General features: G+C 32.5%; 2 protein-coding genes across 3 annotated transcripts in view; one reads left to right on the forward strand and one right to left on the reverse strand.

The window, feature by feature from the left end:
* LOC145297694 (ribosome biogenesis protein BMS1 homolog) overlaps positions 1–11286 on the reverse strand; it is a 74713-nt gene extending 63427 nt beyond the window's left edge. The window contains exons 1-2 of one of the 2 annotated variants that reach the window (XM_080143895.1): positions 11150–11286; positions 5543–5717 (exon numbers count right to left, since the gene is read on the reverse strand). In XM_080143895.1, the coding sequence (XP_080000021.1) occupies positions 5543–5709 (167 nt within the window). In that variant the 5' untranslated portion in view covers positions 5710–5717; positions 11150–11286. The remainder of the gene's footprint in view (positions 1–5542; positions 5718–11149) is intronic. The other variant, XM_080143894.1, reaches the window with a different exon arrangement.
* A 7523-nt stretch (positions 11287–18809) lies between these two features.
* The window catches only part of LOC145297697 (integral membrane protein GPR180-like), a 52230-nt gene continuing 48071 nt past the window's right edge, over positions 18810–22968 (forward strand). The window contains exon 1 of the mRNA XM_080143896.1: positions 18810–19098. Coding sequence (XP_080000022.1) covers positions 18915–19098 — 184 coding nt within the window. The 5' untranslated portion in view covers positions 18810–18914. The remainder of the gene's footprint in view (positions 19099–22968) is intronic.

The following is a 22968-nucleotide window of genomic DNA, read 5'->3' on the forward strand; positions in this document are numbered from 1 at the left end:
CTTCTAATTTTTGGATTTTCATCATGTCAAAACGCACTTTATTTCCTTTTGATGGATTGATCATTGCTATTTCTTCTGATGAGTTAAGGACAAAATAGATTCACTAATTGATATAATAATTGATTGATTTTGTGCTACGAAACAGATACTGTCAAGAATTGTAATTGTCAACTGAATTAAAGGAATAAATTGTAAGATGGTCAACATGATAAACTTTGGAATATAGATTTTTGTCATTCATTCATTATATTGCTCTGTAATTACATTCAGCTTCTTAAACAAGGATTGGTATATATTATAAGGAAATAAAGTTGATTTCCACAGAAATAAATAAATATATATATATATATATATATATATATATATATATTAGTGGCCTAGCAAGGTCACAAGGGAGACAACCGAAGCAGCAAAACTGAAGCTGCCTGCCAGGACACTATACATACAAATGTAGGCAAATTTGGGCATATTTTATTGGTTTAAAAATATAGGTTCTTTTCTACCAATTGTCATAAAATTTTAACTATAGAATAGTATTATAATTTTCAAATAGCCTGCAAATTGTCATGTAGTTTCATCCCATAGAACTAAAGATACGAGCATTTCAATATTCAATTTGGCTATAAGTATAGCTATATCCATATATATAGATATACCACCTTTTTTTGGCAATTTTATAAGTTCCAAGTCTCAGCAACTATTGATTAAAATTTAACAAATGAAGGCTTATTGGAAAGCTAATGACCTGAATGTGATATTTGCCCTTAAGGGGATCATCGCACATTAGGGGATCATCCATCATCCAGAGCCTATTTTTGGCACTATTTTTACAGCCATAAAATGTTTCAATCATAGTCATTTGTTTTCCTAGTTTTGCAGATGAATTTCCCCAAAACCTCTGGCCTTAATGGACGAGAGACTAAAACTTGCTGCAATGGTTTCAAATGATCTGAAATAAAAGCAAAAGGAGACTTGATCCCAAATATTTCTCATATGTTATGTCTCCCCTCTTTGGTTTTCATGCGTAAAGTAAATTTCACAGTATATAAAGATTATTTGATACTGGAGATATTCATAATCGTACCCTATTTCCAAAAGAGGGGAGATATAACATATGAGAAATATTTGGAATCAAGTTTCCCCTTGCTGTTATTTCAGGTCATTTGAAACCATAGCAGCAAGTTTTAGTCTCCCTTCCATCAAGGCCAGAAGTTTTGGGGATATATATATATATATATATATATATATATATATATATACACACACACCGTATATTTTGGCATATAAAGTGACCATCAGATAAAACAAGGTACAAAATTGAAGCAAATTTTAATAAATTTATCATATATCAGTTATATAAGACAACTGCTAAATCACAAAACCATGTTTGTTTAGGTAGGCTAGAGATTGCAACACCCAGTATCGTATGAAATATTGGTTTTTAAAGATGATTTTTTAACTTTAAAGGTCGTCTTATACATCGAAATATACGGTATATTATTAGCATTACAAGTGTATGCTGTATTTTCGTAGACATCGGCAATATTACATGCCTAATGTGCTTCAACAAGTCATATCTTTTTTATTTGTGGGTCAATTTTTAAAAGAATTACATTGCTGGAATAAGAATAGAATAAGCGTTCCAATGATGTTAATTTATTTTTCTTTTATGCGTTCAATATTTTTATGCTCCAAGTTAACAATGAAAAAATGGTAAAAAATGACGACAGCAAAAAGGGAAACTGTTTTTTCAATGTTTACATTTCATACGTTACGTTTGGATACATATGCGCGGGGTCAAATTTAATTAAATATGGCTGAAATTTTACAGGCTATATAAGCATAGAAGTCCATCTCTACTGGACTTTGATTTATATTTTTACGACCACAGGAAGCAAAGTTACGAAGAATATTTCAAAATTGATAAGATAAATCGGTATATATCATCCATTTTCATATAGATAATAGTTTCAGAATTATTTTCATGTATAATATGTAAACATTTGATAATTATTAATTGTGCGGAAATTTCTTTAAAATGTAATCTTTTATAGAAATTCAAATCTGTTTGGGAAAAACAGCTTGCCATGCACTCAGCTGACTAAAGAATAAAAAAAAAACTGTATTTCTGCTTTCAAAACGAAAGCAGAAAAATCAGTTTTATTTTTTATTCTGAGTTTGTCAATTTAAGAAAATTATTTTCAAGTTTTTCAAATTTGATTTTCAAACAATACTAATTTGTTGTTTTTTATGCTTTTAGTACATATGTACTAAAAGTGTCAAAAAACAACAAATTGTACTAAATACATGCGTTTCTGTTATCATGGTATTTATAACTTTTTTATAAAGTGGTAAAAAAAAAATATATATATATATATCAAACAAATAAAAGGTACTTGTGCACTTATGCTACCATACTGAAATAATAATGTTATTATTTAGAAGCCCACTCTTAACATGGGGAAGGAAGGGTGTTTTGTTAACTATTCTGTACTTTCACCTAGCATTTAAATAAAGTATATTGTGAAACTTGAATTTATTTTTAACTCATTGTCAAGACCATTTTTCGAATCTGTAAGACAAACACGTTTTTTTAACTGAGGATATCTAAATAATAATAATAATAATTAGGTGGTTCGATAAAGAATTTCATTGTGATGCATTTTGGAATTTTTTACCTGGTTTCCACCTTAACATTTTTCTTTACCTTTTAAGGTTTTCAGGTATTCGGAAAACGAATATCACATGCAAACTTTCCACAAATAAGTAGCTTTAGCAATGTCATTTCTTATGTTACTGCTGGTGGCCATCTTGGTACATGCGTTTGCACATAGTTTCTCGGGGGGTTACGTTTGCGCGCTACCAAGATGGTCACCAACGATAACATAAGAAATGATATTGCTAAATATCCGGAAAACTACTTATTTGCAGAAAATTTAAATGCGATATTCGTTTTCAGCATACCCTAAAACCTATTAAAGTAATCCTTTTAAATGTTAAGGTGGAAACAAGGTAAAAAATTACCATTTTATTTCTTTGTTTACATAGTTGAATTTTCAGTAAAACAACAGAATAGAAATGATAAAAATTATCATCAACTGGTGAATATATAGTTGTTGCTTATCAGGATTCCTGGTATTCTGGTCCTGTGAAAGCTACATCGAGGATTCATGTAGAGTACGATTTATGCTTGCATCTCAGAAAATAGAGGTATATTTTGGGCCAGATAGAGAGGATTTACAAAATTGAAAATTGGACTGGTTCCAAAATGCATAAGTTCTGGTCGACTATGGGAATTTCCATCCTTTACAGAAATCCAAAATCTATATGAAAAATTTTCTTTGATTAATTCATATCTACTCAATTTTTTTCTTCTTTAAGGGGATTAGTAAATACCAGCCATGAATGCTCTTTAGGCATTCAATGGCTACACCCCAGCATAAGCTCTCCTTTGGTGGGGAAGCAGGTAAATACCTACTCTCAATAAAGCTATATTTAAATACCACTATAATACTTAGTTTTGTTCATAAATAGACACCAACTGTATGATACCATGTGTCAGTTAAAAAAAAAAATTAAAATTTGTACATCTTAATTTATAATTCATGGCTTATGGTAAAGAGATACATCAGATTTGACTGCATAATCAGAAGGAGCACACAATTTTACATAAGAGTACGAAGTTTCATGAAAATAGCTTGAAAAATAAATAAATAGTGGCAAAATTACTGAATTTCTTGAAATGTTGAGGTCCGTAATTTAGTCCACTTTTTCTAAAGAAAAATGTCCAGGGAAAAGCATAAATTTTGGCACTTAAAATTCTCATAACTTTTGAACTACTGATGGCATTTGCATAATTCAAACGGTTTTAAGTATCTTTTACATATCTCTTTTTATGCAAGTTGAAAAATAACAATTATCTAAAAAGAAAAAAATCAACTTGTAATGCTAATATTATTCCAAGTTAATATTTTTCAGAGTTGCAACAACCAATAAATTTTAACAAGATTAATACAATAGTGCTCAATACCAAAGTAGAGCAAGATATACTTTTTATTTGTTTTACATAAGCATTTATATGTTACACATTCATGAACATGTTTCAGTCAGCCAGTTACAACTAGAGACCTCTTCAAGCAATATTTTTGCATAAGCAGCATCGCCTGAAGAGGTCTCTAGTTACTTGCAACTGGCTGACCGAAACATGTTCATGAATGTGTAGTGACACATAAATGCTTATGTAAAATAAATAAAAAGTATACAACACACACACATATATATATATATAGTCATCCACATACAGTACTGTTTCACAGCTCATCAGTGCGGCTTGAAACCCGACCGCCTGTACGACAATCAAGGCTCCTATGATTGGGAGGGGGAGGATATTTATCCTTGCTATGATCAATAATTTGATAAAAAAAAATTCTGTATCATTCATGACAAACAAGGTGTGAGATCTAATCATGATTCCAACAGCAAAATTTCTTAGATGCCTTCCATATTCTATAGAGATCAGATGCTAAAAATCCTCAGGTTTCACACCTGTATACTAAGGTAGACATAATCAGTGACTGGAAGATGTGGATTTGAGTTGATCACTGGATCTCGCTTTTTGACAACAAGGGGAACATTGCAGGTCAAGATTTAGAGGGCTAATTCTACTCAGATTTGTTTAGCAGTGCATCTCATAATATCAGCTGGTGCTTCCAGATCAGGCTGTCTGAAGATATTGGCTTCCTGAGACGAAATGCACCCAACATAAATTCTTTTTGTTTTTCTATTTTCTTTTGTAAAACTGAATTATGTTCTGCAAAACCAAAAGCAAAACAACAACCCTCCTTTTCCTTTTTCCCATTTCTCTTCCTATCTTCCCTACTTCTTGACTGGTTTCCTAACTTAAAATGTACCAAAAATTAATACTGTTACCTTTTTTCCCCCTCTCCCATTGCAAAACTCATTCATGTTGTGCAGGTCAGGGAATAAAAATGATAGAATCCACTATAAAACAACTAAACCAAACATCCGTCTAGCTGAATCCACTGTGAAAAATTTCCCACACTATTTGTCTGTGCCTAAATCAAAACATGGATTCCATGAACAAAGCTTCTTTCTTAGAACTGCACGTCTGTGGAACTCTGTTCCGTCTGCCTGCTTCCCACCTGACTACAACTTGGATGTCTTCAAGTCCAACGTTAACAAATTCCTAATGAGCCGCCCTCTTAAATAAACATTTCATTAAATCTCCACACTAACGTACTGTACTTGCAATAACAATTATCCCTGAGTGGCTTCCGGGCCTTGATAAGTGGTGACCACCGTGTAAAAAAAAAAAAAAAACTAAAAACTAGCAATTGAAGATGCAAAGAGCTTGAAGAATAGAAACCTTCTACAAAATAACTGGATGCAACATGAATATTATTTCCAAAATAACTGGATTCAGCATTAAATAACCCGAAAAGGATTGATATGCCATAAAACAAAACAACCAAATCAAATCATAATATCAGAAATATAAATGAGAAGTAATAAAAAAAAATACCTTTGTACGGCTTTGTGAGCTTTTCTTGCCGACTGAACTGTAAATGCTTTGGGATTTCTGTCTTGTGGTCTTTGAGTGTCCAAATATTTATTCTTCTTTTTCTTTTCAGCTTTTACTCCACTCTGCCGCTTACGATGCGGCTTTTTCAGCGAATCGCCTTCATCCATTTTAATTACTGATGTAAAAATTTAAAAAAAATAGAAACAAATGAAAAATAAATATGTTGCATCAGAAAAATAAATAAATTCAAATAAATGCATTCAATCAAATATCTGTAGCAATATTGGACATAGGTGTGTTAAAATAATGTTAAAATCAGAATTTTCCACATGAAAGATAGATTAAGTAGCAAATAAGAAAATTCCATTATAAGTTAAAGATTAAAATTAGAGCTACATGTGCAGGATGTTACATCAAACAGGAAGTATCCAGTGACACATAGTCAATAAGCTGATAAAATCTTTCGCTCATTTTTGAACAGTAAAAGTGAACATGTTTCAGATAGTGCTCCCTTCCCTTATGAGGTATGGATTGGGGAAAATCCAAACAGTATCAGGTATGTGAACTGTAAAAGAAAAAGCTGAAAAAAATTGTTAAAATATACGCCGTTATTAATAACTTTTACAACTGCTGTTATTAAAAAGAACATCAGAATCTTATATATATTAGCCTATAGACTAATTTTATTTGAATTTTTGAAGCAACTGTTTTATCTGTGGATTTTTACCATTACGACTAACTGTTTTTTTTTTTGTTTTTTTTTAAACACTAACATACGTTTTGGGTTTTCTTTGGTTCAAATTCTGTAGAAGCACCAAATCGGTATATAAGCAAACTTTTTGGGGGGGCTATGTACACTAGAGTACCAACTAAAAACTTAGTGTTAAAAAGTTGATTTTTAGGGATATTCGGGTCTGTTTTGAACGAATATCACATTTAAAATTGTCGCCAATGCATATTTTTATATTTAGACCTTTATTATCTAATGCATTCTCTAGCGTTTTCAATAATAATCATGTTTGTAAAGTTCTTAATATCAGACTAAAATATTTGTTGGCGACAATTTTAAATGTGATAGTCATTCATAACAGACTCGAATATCTCTAAAAACTAAAGGTGTTTAAATTAAGTTAAAAGAGATGTAGTATAAAGACGGGGTCTGAAAATCCAGCTTCATTCTGAGTTAGGGGGAAAGGTGGGTCTGTAACCGGTGTTAAGGGAGAACCTAACCCCTTTGAATAAACAAGGCAAAACATTAACCCTTTCAACATGGATCTAAACAGTATGAGCAAGTTTTGGGGTTGCTATAATGAGGCAAAAGCGTTCTTAAGGGAGAAGAATTCTAATTCCTTGTTAAACTTTTTTAAATAATTCTAATTCTTTGGACTGTAGTATTTTTTAAAATTCTAATTCTTTAACAAATTTTAATTATTTGAACTAAACAGTTCAAAAAAAAAAAAAAAATCTAATTTTTTTGTTATGATGAGGGACCAGATCAATGGAGAGTGTCATCACTGCTACAACAGTGAACATTTAAAAACAATGGGTGTCGCCGATGTTACAATGTTAATGAGATTACGTTTTTCTAATTCCTCAACGTAAATAAAATATTAAAAAGGCGTCAAAATCAGCATCAAGACAACGTCGAATATAAAAATTAATAATTTTGATTTTTATTTAACATAGCAAGAAATAATGAATCATGCTTTTATTGTTGACATATTTTATGTGTGTGCTGATGCAACACATGAATGAATAAATGGATAAATCATCCGAAGTTTGTGAGAATGTAAAAATGTTCTGAAAATGTTCTGGCGTAAAGCAATGTTCATAATTGTATATATAGTCACGAGGACTTTATATATATTTTTTAAATAGTCTGATAGGATTTGTATTAAAATGTGTAATGAAAAACAAAAAATAGAAATCTTCCTTTGACTAAGGCAGAATGTCATTTTTGCATAAAAACGTTTCTTCTTTTTTTTTTATGAAAAGGAAAATAAAGTTTGTTTAATCAGTTCCATGAATATATCTGATGCAATACAAAATTATATATTTTTTCTTTGGTAATTAATCCAGGGAGATTAATAAGTTTCAGGTGCAAGGCATGAAAATCATATTAATGGTTTAACGTCAAGAGACAGAGCGAGAGGTCGTGGTGCTGGTCTGTACTGCAAGAGAAATCTAACTCGACTCCTTGGATTTGCCTTTTTTATAGGTGCCAGACCGGATCCAGCGAAAGCTGTCAGAAAAATATTTTTGAAATTCGCTTTCTTTGAATGCCGATTAGATGAAAAGTCAACACACTGTCACATGGTACAGCTATGTACTACGTCCGTGTGAAAAGTCAAGGTTTTAGTCTTTATACCCGCATAATTTGCGTGGGTGTAGCTAACAGATGTACGCACAACTGGAACGCTCCTTGTCCAGCCACTGTAATGCGAGTCGCTACACTTTGAACTGTTGAATCTTTTTTTTTAATGTAAATTCTTTGAACTGTTGCATCTTTTTTTTAATGTAAATTCTTTGAACTGTTAAATTTAAAAAAGTGTACTTATGCACTTTTGTTAACGTGCTGAAATAATAACATTATTATTATTTAGAAAACCATTAATATGGAGAGAGGAGGGTGTTTTCTAACTGTTCTTTACATTCACTTAATTTAATAAAAAGATATCGTAAGACTTGAATTTAACTTGAAAATACTATTTAAAAAATGCATAAGCACAAAAAAATTCTAATTCTTTGAACTGTTTAATTTTTCTTTTTTAAATCTGCTGTCTATAGTAATAAATGCTCAAAAATTCTTTGAACTGCTTATTGTTTTTCTGTTTAACTTATCTTGCCTTTGGTAGCATTTATTTGTTATATATTACACCTTTTCCGTTTTTCTGTTGTTCAAAGTTAACAACTTGGCACTTTATTCAAAGAGGCTAGGTTCTTCCTTGACCCCAGTAACAGAGTACCACGTAACCCGGACTCAGGCTGGATTTTCGGACCCTATCTTTATACCATAACCTCAATAAAATATTCCAAAGATCACATAATTTTTATTAAGCAGTTTTCTTTCTTTTTTTTTTAATCAGGAAAATAAAATTTTACTTCATGTCACAGGGGTGAAAAAAAAGCAACGGCCATGAAGGAATCAAAGGCAGACAGCCAATTTTCATTTCAATTTTCGGAACTTGTACAGTTTAATCAAGGCATTAAAAAATGAAAATATCGAAAAAATAGTTTGTATTGTACGTATCCATTATGGAATTAATTCTCGGAAAAAATTTTTTACTTAATTTCATCAAGTATTTTTTTTTTTTCAGTGAAAAAACAATTTGTTACAGTACCGAGCAAGAGGTTCGATTTTTAGGAAGAAAAACTAGTATTAAAGATGGGGAGGGAGTGTTGGTGCTTTAAAATGAGTTATCTCCCCATGGCGTGTTCAAAAAAATTCAAAGATGTCTACCTTCAACGTGCTGTCATAAAAACGTGCTTTTCCGCTGGGTACTCATGCACTTACCGATCCGTGCTGAAATAATAACGTTATTATGTAAAAAGCCAGGTGCTAGTGCACTTATTGATCCGCGCTATTTTTAAAATAGTATTTTCAAGTTTAATTAAAGTTTTACAATGTCTTTTTTTATTAAATTGTAAGGTGAAAGTACAGAATAAGTACACAACACCCTCCCACCCCATCTAAGAATGGCCTCCAAAATAATAACATAATTATTTCAGCACGGATCAATAAGTGTATGAGTACCAAAAGCCATTCTTAACATGGGGAGGGGAGTGTTTTGTACCTATTCTGTACTTTAACCATAAAAATGAATAAAAAAACATAAAACTTTAATTAAACTTGGAAATGCGATTTAAAAAATAGTGCGGATCAGTAAATGCATTAGCACCTTCTGCTGTAAAAAAAAAAAAAAAAAATACTCGATCAAATTAAGTGAAATTTTTTTCGGAGATCTTCAGTCCAAAACAGATACGTACAATATAACCTTTTTTTCGATATTTTCATTTTTTAATGTCTTCATTAAATTGTGCAAGTACACAATGTTGTTTTTTGCATTTTTTTATAATGTCGGAAAGAAAATCGAAATGTATGATTTAAAAACAAACCAATTTATTAACATAACGTGTATTATTTTTTTTTATTTTATTTTATTTTTTTGGTAAATTTATAGATTAGGTCACCTCCACAATTTTCTTTTAAATGACGACTTTTATAGGGTTTCGACTATGCTGAATACGGAAATCGGATTGAAATTTTGCAGAAATAAGTAGTTATCGAGATATAAAAAGTTGCATTATGCATTGTATTCTTTGGCGACCATCTTTTTTACGCGCGTGCGCGCGCCATAAACAAATCTACATGCCTAACAAAGATGGCCGCCAAAGAATACAATGAATAATACAACTTTTTATATCTCAATAACTACTTATTTCTGCAAAATTTCAATGCGATTTTCGTATTCAGCATAGTCGAACACTTTTAAAAGTCGTCATTTAAAAGAAAATTGTGGAGGTGAACCTAATCTGAAAAAAATACCTCTTTTTTTTTGTCTGACGATCACGAGTGAGACCGGGGGAGCCCTCTAGCGAAATACGCATCGGCTCCGATGTTGTAGTGTTGTGTTGTGTTGTAGTTGTACACAGTTCGACTTAGGGAGTGCCTAGTTTTTCTTATTTAGTATGGCTTTTTTATTTTGGCTTGTTCGGATTGTTTTTTTTGGGGGGGGGCTTGAACCTTGCGCTTTTCGTAGAGTAGTTTTTTTGGTATTATTATACAAACACCGTGACAGCGTTAGGGTTAGGGTTAGGATTAGGGTTAGGGTTAGGGTTAGGTTTAGGGTTAGGGTTTAGGGTTAGGGTTAGGGTTTAGGGTTAGGGTTAGGGTTTAGGGTTAGGGTTAGGTTTAGGGTTAGGGTTAGGGTTGGGGTTAGGGTTAGGGTTTAGGGTTAGGGTTAGGGTTAGGTTTAGGGTTAGGGTTAGGGTTGGGGTTAGGGTTAGGGTTAGGGTTAATTCGCTGTCACGGTGTTTGTATAGTTTTACCTTCGGTATTATTATACAAACACCGTGACAGCGTTAGGGTTAGGGTTTAGAGTTAGGGTTAGGGTTAATTCGCTGTCACGGTGTTTGTATAAATTTACCATTATTTCAGCACGGATCAATAAGTGCATGAGTGCCGGGTCATTTTATAGAAGTTAAAACAAAATTTGAAGAATAATAAAAAGGCTTCGTCTTCACTTATCGGTAAAAAACGGCAAATGTTTTTCGAAAAAACAAAAACAAAAAAAAAACTACTTGATCAATCTTTTGTGATTTTTGGAATATGCCATCTTTATTCCGTGACAAGATAAAAGTTTTTCTTCATTTTTGTTTATAGCCAATCTGAATAAGCACGAAAAAGTTTTGGAAACTAAATAGCTCCCCTCGATGAACACGTGGGGAAAGAAGTTGTGCGTTTGAAAGTGTTGTTTGTTACTTCATTTGAAATTAATACAAAACAATTTATAGTATTATTTTATATAGGATGCAACTATAAGCAATTCGTTACTAATTAGGCTGTTGGCAAAAATAAGATATTTAATAACAATTACGATTAATTACCTTACGTTGCAGAGGAAGGTGACTCGTTGGTGTATCGCTTCGAATATACAAAGCTAACATACAATTGTTGTTTCGTATTCCAAGAGACAAAAATGGCTATAATATTATTAAAAAAAAATAAATTTGTAAAAATTAATTTCGTATTAAGCTTTTTAATGACTAAACTAAAATTATCTTTATTTAATTATTAATTTTTTAAAGAAATGTTATATTTACGAATCAAAGACTAAATAATAGAGATTGGAGATTGTATGTCATAATATTTGTACAATATTTGATCGTTGTTTTTAGTAAATCAAATATTTTCTTTAAAATGACGATTAGTGACGTTTTCGACTACAATGAATAAGACAATATCATTTAAATTTTGCAGAGACAAGTAGCTTTCGAGATATAGACCTTTATTATGTACTGTAATTCATTGGGGCGTACGACGGGTGTGCGATAAACAAATCTACTTCTCGGCGACCGACACTGCCACCTAGCGGAAACAAATCCACTTTTTTTTCATAACCGATAAATTAGTAATATGCATGTGTGTAAAACAAAACAATTACGACTTTTTTTCACTTTTCTCATGTTAAGAACGGCTTTCGGAATAGACACCCCAACCTTGAAATGTTAAGAACGGCAAGGCATAAACACCACATTTTGGGGGATGGAGGTGAAAAAATATTTCCCTCGAATTTATCTGTGATATTCGTTGTCAGCATACCCGAACACATAAAAAAAGTTGACATTTCGCATGTGAACGATGAGTTGGCACGCACGTATAAACATGGTGGCGAGTGAAAATTACACTGTATAATACAGGTCTTTATATCTCGAAAACTACTTATCTCTGCAAAATTTAAAGATAAGATTTTCTTATTCAGCATAGTCGAAAACCATGACAAGTCGTCATTTAAAAAAAAATTGTGGAGGTGGACCTAATGTAAAAATTTGCCGTAAATCAGAAATATTCGTCTCAGAAACTTAATTATATATCTTGAAATTATAAATGGTCAGTTATTCCGTTTGATACTTTACTATTTAACTTTTCCCGGTCGTAAAATACACTTAAATAAAATATTTTAATTTGTCCAGATTTTGTATATTTTATAAAAGAGTCGTGATTTCAAAAGTAAAAGAATGTATTTGGGTGCTATCAGCTAGAATCGGAACCTAAGCTGTAGCATTCAAAGCTCGTGACGTTACCACTGTAGCAACGTGACATGCATATGAACTGCTAAAAATTAACACAAACCTTTTCAACAATATATACACTTTATTCATATCAACAAATGACAGCTGAAACATGGAATGCAATGTTAGTAACAGGAATTTCATACATTGCATAAATTTATTTTTATTTTGGACTATTATTCTCATCTTTATTAGTTGTTGTTTTTCATCTTTATTGGTTGTTGTTTTTCACAACGTTTCGGCCAACTATTCCTCTGGCCTTCGTCAGGTGGTAACCGCAACGGATAGGAACTTCGAATCTCCTAACTTCATTCTCAACAAAATCACTGCCATCCGTAGTTGTTGTCGTCTCACCACATTTTTGGCCAAGTAAACCTCTGGCACGCTTTGGGTAGGATTGAAACCGCTATCTTCAGACAATGTCCATCTGAAACCGTAGAGATTCAACGTCTCTATCAACTGCACCACGAGCCCCGAAGGGCGATCAAGGTTGGATTCTTTGATCGTATAAATCCACGTTTATTTATTATCTGATCTTCCATAGTCAGGTCCGTACCGATTGGTATATATATATATATATATATATATATATATATATATATATACATTGCATAAGTTCACAAAAATATGATACATAATCCTCTATTGTCTCCAACTTGTTACTTTACAGATTGAGTGAGGTATATATCAATGATTTATTCTTAAAAATGTAAACAAAATCTAAATAAACAAGTTGTTTTAAACAGTGCAATTCTGCACAGAAATGAACAATAAATGTCTGTTGCAATACTCCACAGACATTAAAATAAATAACATTCCAGTTACGTGTGCCTTTGCCGTATTCACCCACGCAAATTCTGTGGAAATAAAAAGTAAAACTTTGTCTTTCCATGCGGATGTAAGACAGAACATGCAATATGACAGGGTACCCACTTTCCATCCAATCAATGCTTGAAGAAAAACACATTTTCTCAAATCTTTTTCTGAGCCAACCAAAAGCATATAAAAAGGAATCACATGAAGATCAACTCTCGCTTTGCCTCTTTTCTCTCTGCTGGCTGGCAGCAAACCACCTGGGGGCTTTGGCCCCAGGCTAACCAACATGTATTTGTGCGTTGTGCACCTCAATTCTCTGTTCTTATTTTCAGCTAGTCGTGATGCCATGAACGCAGACGACGTTTCATGGAAGACAGAAATGCATTGTTACTAATATTAACATACCAACCTCATTGGATTAATTCCTAAAAATTAACCTTTTGTCATCTTGGAAGAAATATATATAAAGTCCTCATGATTCTAAAAATCTAACACTTGTTTCTAAGAATCACGAACATCTCATAAATCATTCAATGACTTATCTTTCCCTCGTGTGTCGACACAGCACACGCATATAAAATACAACAGAAAATGATTTATTTTTATTGTTAAATAAAACCTTATTATAAACATTAAAGTTCGTTTCACCATTATGCTGATTCTGACACTTTTATTTTTTTTTGTTTATGTTGAAGTGTGAGCGATTTCTATCCGTGTTCACGTCACTGATGTGATGGTGACATCGATGAGGATTGGCCATTCCTTGTTATCGCACTGGCGACACTTATACATACACCCCAACCATTACATGGCAATAGAAATGATGACACAGAGTGAAGGGAAAAGGATGATTGGGCAGACTACCCTCAGGCTTCGGGATTATTTGGAACTAGTGCAGTTTATCATCTCCAAGCAAATTACTTGTTTACGTTTTAGGATAGTTCTATCTGCGGAAGAGAATAGTTAGAACAGCTCCTCCCTTCCCATGTTAGGAATGGCTTCTTAAATTTACTTGGAGATATTAAACTGCACAAGTGGCAACTATTCTTTTTTTTTTGTGGTTAATTAGCGATGATCAGTTTTACAACTAGAAAAAATAAGCGGTAATCTAACGGCAAAGAAGAAATGACAAACTTAAATGAATAGTGTAGAAATCGAGATCGTTTCTATCGCACTGAAAATATACGAAAAAATAACAGGAAAAGGCTGGAAATACTGGAGGATATCTCTGAGAACCTGATAGCAGGAAAAGTTAGCTGACGTCTCTAAAAAACTGGATACAGGAAAGGCTAATTGATATCACACAGAGATGTTCCTGAAGTGTAATGACAATCGGGTGCTTCAGGTAGATCGGATCAATGTAGAGTAACTCTAAGAACTGGACCAGCAAGAGAATCTCACTGAATGCAGAAAAGGCTGAATGTCAATGGAAACTAGAAGAAGGCAGGGAAACATTAATAGGAGAGAAGATGCAGGAGGAATACTAGCAGGAATAAGAAACAGATGTTGATGCATGGATCGGTTGATAGCTGGTGTAGTTGTTGTTATGATGAAGATGAGGAGGAGGAAGAGGGTAGCAGGCAGTTGTTGTAGATGACCTATAGAAGGAGATGAGAAGGCTGCTGCTTCAGTTGCTGGATTGTTGTCATAGTAGAGAATGGCCAGCATCAGGTATTAAAACCAGGGTCACAGGTACGAGTCCTTTTGTGCATCTTTAATATGGTTCAAGGGAAATAACTCATAAATATACTGGGCCAACACTAGATTAGTGTATTGAAACTCTAAATTCAGTTTGGCCTCATAATGTGTAGGTAAAGCAAGATAAATTATTTTTGACTAATTTCCAAACAGGATTTCCTTTAAAATAATTTATGTCAGTAATTACGTTTATTTTGTATCCATTTGTCAAATTTACGGTTTAACCACATATTTATATTTATATATATCTCAATACTTCATTGCCATCATGCTTGCCTAAATTTGCAAGGCCAAATTTAGATTTTCAACACAACAATCTAGTGTTGAACCAGTGTATTCATGAGTTACTTCCCTTGAACCATATTCAAGCAGGGCAAAAATAAATTGCGAGATTAAAACTGGGGCATGACTTTTGTTTAACAAAATGTGTTCTGCTTTACTCTAAAAGTTCACATAGTTTTCATACTGCTCACACCATTTTGTCGGATATCATTTCTAGTCACAGTTAAAATGGCACTTCTAAACGGTTAGTCATCATAGCATGGTATTTTTCTACTGGATGCAGGATTCGATCTCAGAATAGTTTCCTGGATCATATTAAAACAAGTCTTGTCTACTTTACATTACTATGTATTCTCTATAAATTGTGTGCCCTGACAATTCGTGCATTTTGGTGATGATGGTGGTGGTGGAACAGCTTTTTCATAATATCACGATTTTCATATAGGATAGCAAGGCCTTTGATATCTGTTTAGTTCTAGGGTTCAACAGCATTACCACTGACATGATGATTGTGAAATTGATACAAAACGTGGAATTGCCTGTAAACTTTGTGCCAAAATTATGGTTTAAGATTAAAGTCTTGTATAAATATTAATGAAAAATGACTTTTCTTTTTTAAATCATTTCATCAAAATATTCTCACGTTGCATGAGATAAAACGAATATGCAAATAGAATTTTTATTTTATACACCTTGAAAATAATTCATAAAGTATCTGATTTTTGTCTTTTAAATGCTTTTAAGGTGTTTTTTTTTTTTTTTTTTAGAATAAGTGATTTATTTTGTGGAGCAAACATATTTATGCATAAAGCATATAATTTTACTTTCATTTTTAGAATGAAAATTTAGTAATATTGCGATTAAAAAGAAAAGAAGATTATACAAAAGAAAAGCTAATTTAAGCAATAATGAAAATCTGTGGATAAAATCAAGCATATCCTGCCACTATAACTTCAAGGTCGTTCTCTTGCTGTGTACAGGCAATACAGAGAAGAAGGCATGAACAATGAACAATGTGTGCACCAGTGCTGGAGTCCCTCAAGGGTCCATCCTGGGCCCAACACTCTTCCTGATTTGTATCAATGATCTCCAAAATCATATACTAAGATCATTCATGGACATATACTGATGACACTACCATCTATGGCAATACTTCAAAGGCCGTAAGCGATCAAGTTTTCTCTGATTCTCTCTCCGCTGATCTTGAGCACGTAGTCCAATGGGGAAAGAGGTGGCTGGTTAATGTTTATGCATCTAAAACTAAGCTTTTATCTTTGCATCATCACCGGTCTGATCCTCTGTCTTGCATCAATTGAAATGAATGGCTCTCATTTTGGGGAGGCTTCATGTTTTGACAAGCTTCTGGGTCTGACCTTTACTCCTGACCTAAGATGGAACACGTACATCAAATATGTTGTCAAGGCTGCTGGAAAAATGGTGGGATTGTTCTACTGCTCCAGTAGATTTCTCACTGCTGATGCAATTCTCTACCTGTACATCCAAGGACAGAGTACTGTTGCCACATCTGGGCAAGAGCTACTAGAAGCATCTTATCCTGCCTTGACAGAGTTCAAAATAGACTTCGTAGCCCAATGGGGGTGGGGGTGGGGGCTTTTCTTTTTCCTGTAACCTATTTCCCACAGAAGAGACTTTGTCAGCCTGTCTCTGCTTTATCATTACTTTCATCGAAAGTGCTCGTCTGGGCTCCAATCTAATCTATGGTCCTCCTTTGCTTGACTTTCATGAAAAACACTCGTCTAGCTGAAACTACTATCAATAATTTCCCCCACTCTTTATCGGCGCCTAAACCTAAACGTAGATTCCATGAACAAAGCTTCTCTTTTAAAACTGCATGCCTGTGGAACTTTGTTCTGTTTTCCTGCTTTCCAACTGACTACAATATGGTTGTCTTTAAGCCCAATGTGAACAAGTTCTTGATGAGCCGTCCCCTTAAGTAATCCAACTTAACAAATTTCTACTACTAACGATTACTACAATATTGTCTCATTGACTAACATACACTCATTAACCCTTATCCTCGAGTGACCTCTGGGCCTTGATAAGTGTTGACTCCTCTGTAAAAAAAAAGGAAAAAGAAACATTCAATGCATATGACCAATTTGTAACACAGCAACTTCATCCAGATCAGAGTGACATTAGTTGGGAGATCATAGTTTGAATAATGAACGATGTGTACGTTTGTGGTAGGGTTGGCACAATATGTCAAGCAGTCGTGTTCAGCTTACATATTATTTTCTTTTGAAGATTGTAATGCTGGATATGGGTCAGTCAAATCAGCTGCCAACATTCCCCTGCTTTTTATTGAAACCAACCAAGAGCTCTTTTTAGTATCCTCGTTGTTCCTTTAATTGCAATTGTCTGGAACTCTCTTGCACTTGGTTCACAAGGAATATTAGTTAGGTAGGACTTCAAGTTCTTCATAAGCCCTGTGGTACCTATAATAAATAACTGGTATGATTGATATCTCCCTAAGATTCCAGTTTCTTCTCATATCATACATGAGACCTTGGTATTTGATCTGTTTCTCTCTTTCAGCTCTGTTCAGACCTCCATCATTAGGGATACTCACTTCAACCAAGGTTGCCACTCTGTCTGACTTATTCCATATAACTATGTCAGGTTTCACAACAGCATTTTCAAGGTAGGTGGCTGTATGGATTACGTGGTTGTGATGTATGGTATATAAGTCATTTCCAACTGTTCTTCCAGGTTGATGTTCCCAGGACTTGCTGCTACACGCGATGTTTAATTTTTTACAGATGGCCTAGTGGAGGTGCAGGGAATCAGTTGATATGTCTACTAGACAAAGGCATTCAGATTCCAAGATGTTTCCTGCTGATTCACATTAGTGTTCATTTGTTATGACTGCTCTGACCCCAGCTATACGATGAACGATTGAATGTGAGGATGGCCAAAGAGGTCAGAATGTTAAATACATTTAAATTATCAATTTAATAACCTGGTATTATTGTAGATTAACACCTTCAGCTCCCCCCCCCTATCAAAGTAAAAAAAAAAAATCGAAAAAATGAGATTCTTATTGGGGGTGGGGGTGGGGGTGATCACACCGAAAAACATGGCAAAAAGAAAAATATATATAATTTAGAATGTAGTGAATTTCACTTATAAATTTAACATAAAATGATCCTCCATTTCCGAGCCATTCTAGAGTTTTAGAGGAGTTAAGAATTTTTTATTTTTATTTTTTTGCTATGGGAAATAAATTTTGTGCATTCTTTTGGTCAGGGATGAGTGGTCTATTTTTTAGACAGTTTTATGTGAAATTGATACCTTATCTGTACAACCTATGGTAAGTGGTACAAAATTTTCGTCAATAGTTGTTTAATGTTAGAATAACTTGGAAATCGGGGATCATTTTATGCTAACTGTTTATACGAAAATGATCCCTCAATTTAAATTCTAATAGGGCCGTGTGTGTGTGTGTGTGTGTGTGTGTGTGTGTGTGTGTTCACACATAATCGGCTAAAAAGTAGAATCTCATTTGGGGTTTGGGTAGGGTGATTTAGCTGAGAGTGTTAATCCACTGATTTATTAATATCCTCGTGCTTTTATTTTATTTTATTTTTAGATATACATAATATTATTTGTTCGTTTGTCTCTTCCTCCCCTTCATTTATTTACCGGTAGAATTTTATCGAGGGTCAAAATCTGATGGGACACCGGGTAGCAACAACAAAAGCAACCGCCACGAAACACAACAACAACTGGAGAGAATACTTTTTGTTGTTGTTAAGTTTATGAGATGATGAAGAGACACAAGAAGAAAAGATGCTGGTTAATGACAGATGGCAATTTATTTCTTTTTATCTGTGGGATTTGCTTTCAACTCATTCAAACTTGCGAAGGTAAAACAATTCGCGGCGTCCTCAGATCCGACGAAGCGCAACGAGATTTCGGACAATATTTAACAGCTTTCAGCTTTCACGGTTCGCTCTATTCCATTTTTTTTTATTATTATTATTTTGATCATTTATTTTGGTTATGTTGAAGATTTTAGCTTTGAAAAAACTTTTCGTTTAAACAATATTATCTTAACCAAATCAGTTATATAGCTTTATAACAGTTCAATTAATAATTTAATAACCAAATATTGCTGTAATGGTTAGTCGTTAAATTATTAATTAAACCAAACTGTTATTATAACACACACACACACACACACACACATATATATATATATAGTTAAGGTAAAGTAAAGCTAAGAATTTCAATATAACTTTTATGTTGTCATTTTTTGGACACCTGCAATTATTTTAATCAATGCAAGTTATTTAACTGCAGAATGTAAAACTTCATTTTTTTTTTAATTCACAACTATGTGTACTTATTGTTTAAATTAGTTTTAAATAAAATTTAATTTTTCGGAGTGGGGTTCAGTTTATCGTCTTGCAAAATTACACTGACTTTTAAAGTAAACGTCAATTTTTACCTGAAAGACGTAAAAGCGAACTAAGTGTACACCAGTTTATGAAATTAAAATTTTAGACAAAATGGAAAATCAGTTCATTAAATAGTGAATAAGCAAGCAAGCATACGAGTAGAAAGAAGGACAAACGCATTAAAGCTGGACCAAAATATTTTGGTCGATTTATTCAACCATATTTATTTCAAATGAATATGGTTGAACGAATCGATCGAAATATTTTCGTCCAGGTTTAATCATGTGTATACAATTTGAAGTAATTTATTTTTTAACATGCACATTCGGTCAAGATCACAGTGTAGTATCTGTTCTGATTGCTGCTGTCTGTGCTAAGTGCTACCTACACTGCTTACACACTTCATTTTTTTCTTTCCTTGGTTAGTAGAGGAGAAATCCTTCATGACTGAGACAATTTTTATTTTTGTTCCTATCCAGAGTGCCCCTTTTTGGGGAGCTGGAATTTCCCCACATTAAAACCCGACTTTTTGTCCAACTCTGCCCTCGTGGGGAGGCAGTAAATAGGAACAGAACATGCACCAATTATTTTTATTTATTTATTTATTTATTTATTTATTTATTTAGAATTTGCAAACTAATTTCCAGCTTAAATAATGACGGTACTTATACAAAATACGTACGTTATTATTTAGAAATCCATTCTTAACGCGGAGAGGGGGCTTTTTAATTACTCTGTACTTTCACCTAACAATTTAAGAAGTAAAAGGTATCGTAAAATTGAATTTAACTATAAAATACTATTTAAAAAAAATAGTACAATTCTACATAAGCACCAATTTAATTTTCTTAAATAATTTTACGACGTCGAAAGTAATCTTGGTATCTTTGAATAACACGTGCGCTTTGTTTAATATCTTTCGCCATAATCCAATTGAATTGTATTAAATTATTTATTTAATGATGGTTTTTAGATAAAATAACCTTTCGTCAGCTACATATTGTTTTTAAACTTAAAAAATATTTGAATGTTTAATTTTTGATTTTTATTTTATTTTTTTTTAACAAAAATAGGGTATAAGTCCAGAATAGTTAACAGTCGTCGAAACTCATAAGCAAAAAATAAAAACAGCAAATAATTTTTATAGTAAACGCAGTCGAATTCTTTATCGACGATTTGTTAATATTTTTTACTTTTATTTTTAAAAATGATTTTTTAAAACACGTCTTTCGCAGTTCAAACAACAGGAGGAAAAAATGGATAGAAGTTGAGAAAACTTGACATATTGTTTGTTGTTTTTCCGGCTTCATTTTTATCACATTTTATTAGCATATTAATTTTTTTAAATCTTTTTTTTATATTCTTTTGAACCTAAATACTTTTGAGTTACCTAAAAAGATTTTAAGTTAATCTAAGATTATTTTTAATTATTATTTATTTTGTAAATTCGCTTTTTTTTTTCTTTTTTTTTCTTTTTGTCGCAATATTGTCAAATTTTCATTCAAAAACTGTAAAATTATATGATTTATATAAATAAATACATTTGGTTCACAAAACAAATCGATTGTTTTTCAAAAAATTAAAAAAAAAAAAAAAAAAAGAAACTTAATTTAAAAGCATTTAAAAAACGAAATGAAACATTAATTATTTTCAAGGTGTAAAACTTCTTGCTATTTTATTCACCGTGAGAATATTTTGATGGAATGACTTTAAAAGGAAAAGTAATTTTCCGTTTAATATTTAACAATTAACACAGATTTTAGTCTAAAAAATATCTCGAGTTGAATTTTAGAAAATATTATTTTCTGATCATCTTTGTATAAATGTTACTATAATATATTTATTTGAGGTGTGTTTATAAGTTTTCGATTTTTTTATCCGGACTTTTATGACGTGTAACTTTTTTTTTTATTAAGAAGTTGTTCTACAACTTCGAATAAATTTGCAAATATCAAAAATAAATTTGAAAAATCGATTTATTTTAATAGATTGAAGTTTATCGATCATTTTACTTATTAATTCAATGTTCACCTTTTTTATGATCGATGTTTAATTAATGTTTATTTTGATCTCGAGCGAAAAAAATAAATAAATCGGTGTCGATTTTTTTCTCTCCCTTTTTATTTATTTACTTCGACCAAAAACTTCATTTTAAATTGCTTGAGTAGAATTTTTGGTACTCCTGCACCCTGCAGTCCTGCACTTATTGATCCGTGCTGAAATAATAACGTTATTATTTAAAAAGCCATTCTTAACATGGGGAGGGGAGGATGTTTTGTACCTATTCTGTACTTTAACCTTACAATTGAATAAAAAAACATAGCATAAAACTTTAATTAAACGTGGAAATACCATTTAAAAAATAGCGTGAATCAGAATCACTCTGCATTAGCACCATATATTTTTTAAGATTAAGAAAATGAAATGCACGTTTTTTTATTATTTTTTTTTAGACTAAAAATTAAAATCCGTAAAAATTAAAAAAAAAACAAAAAACAATGTTAATATTTTTATTTTAAAATTGAATTAATCTAAAGAAAATCTTGAAAAGAAAAAATGAAGTTAAACATTTTCTTAGCTAATCCATTCAGAATTTAAAACGGAAAGATAATTTCTTTTAAAGTTGGTACATCTTCCAATCATCGTTGAGATACGTCAGATTCTAAATTACAATCTGTATTATATTTCTCTGAGTTTGTCCGGTCCACTTTTTCTCGGAAACTACTTGACCGATCTGGTTGAAATGTATCAATCTTTATGATAAAGCGCAGAGCGAACTAAGTATTATGGTACCGGTTCTATACACAGTTAGGGGTTAATAGGGATTAATGAAAAAGGTATTTTTTACATTAGGTCCACCCTTATAATTTTCTTTGAAAATGTGAAGAACGGCTTTCGGAATAAACACCCCCGACCTTTCGAAATAGACAACCCCCGACCTCCCATGCTAAGAACAGCTTTCTGAATAAATAAACACGGGGAGGCTGGGTGAAAAAATGATTTCCCCAAATTTAACTGTGATATTCGTTGTCAGCATACCAATCCGCAAATGCTATTAAAAACAAATTGGGGTGAGGGGCAGAAAAGTGGATTTGTTTCCGCTAGGTGACAGTGTCAGTCGCAGAGAAGTAGATTTGTTTATCGCCCGCGTACAAACAGGGCGGGCAGTGAATTACAGTGCATAGTACAGGTTTGTATATCTCGAAAACTACTTGTCTCTGCAAAAATTTAAATGAGATTTTCTTATTCAGCATAGTCGAAAACCTAACCAAGTCGTCATTTTAAAGAAAATTGTGAAGGCGGGCCTAATGTAAAAATTTATCATGAAAAATATGAGCACAAATTTAACCATATTTAACTATCAATTTTATCAATTGGACACAGAGCACTCCTAACAAACTAACTGATTTATATATA

This window comes from Euprymna scolopes, chromosome 18, assembly GCF_053919585.1.
Source record: "Euprymna scolopes isolate OS-2025 chromosome 18, ASM5391958v1, whole genome shotgun sequence".
Classification (NCBI taxonomy): Eukaryota; Metazoa; Mollusca; class Cephalopoda; order Sepiida; family Sepiolidae; genus Euprymna; species Euprymna scolopes.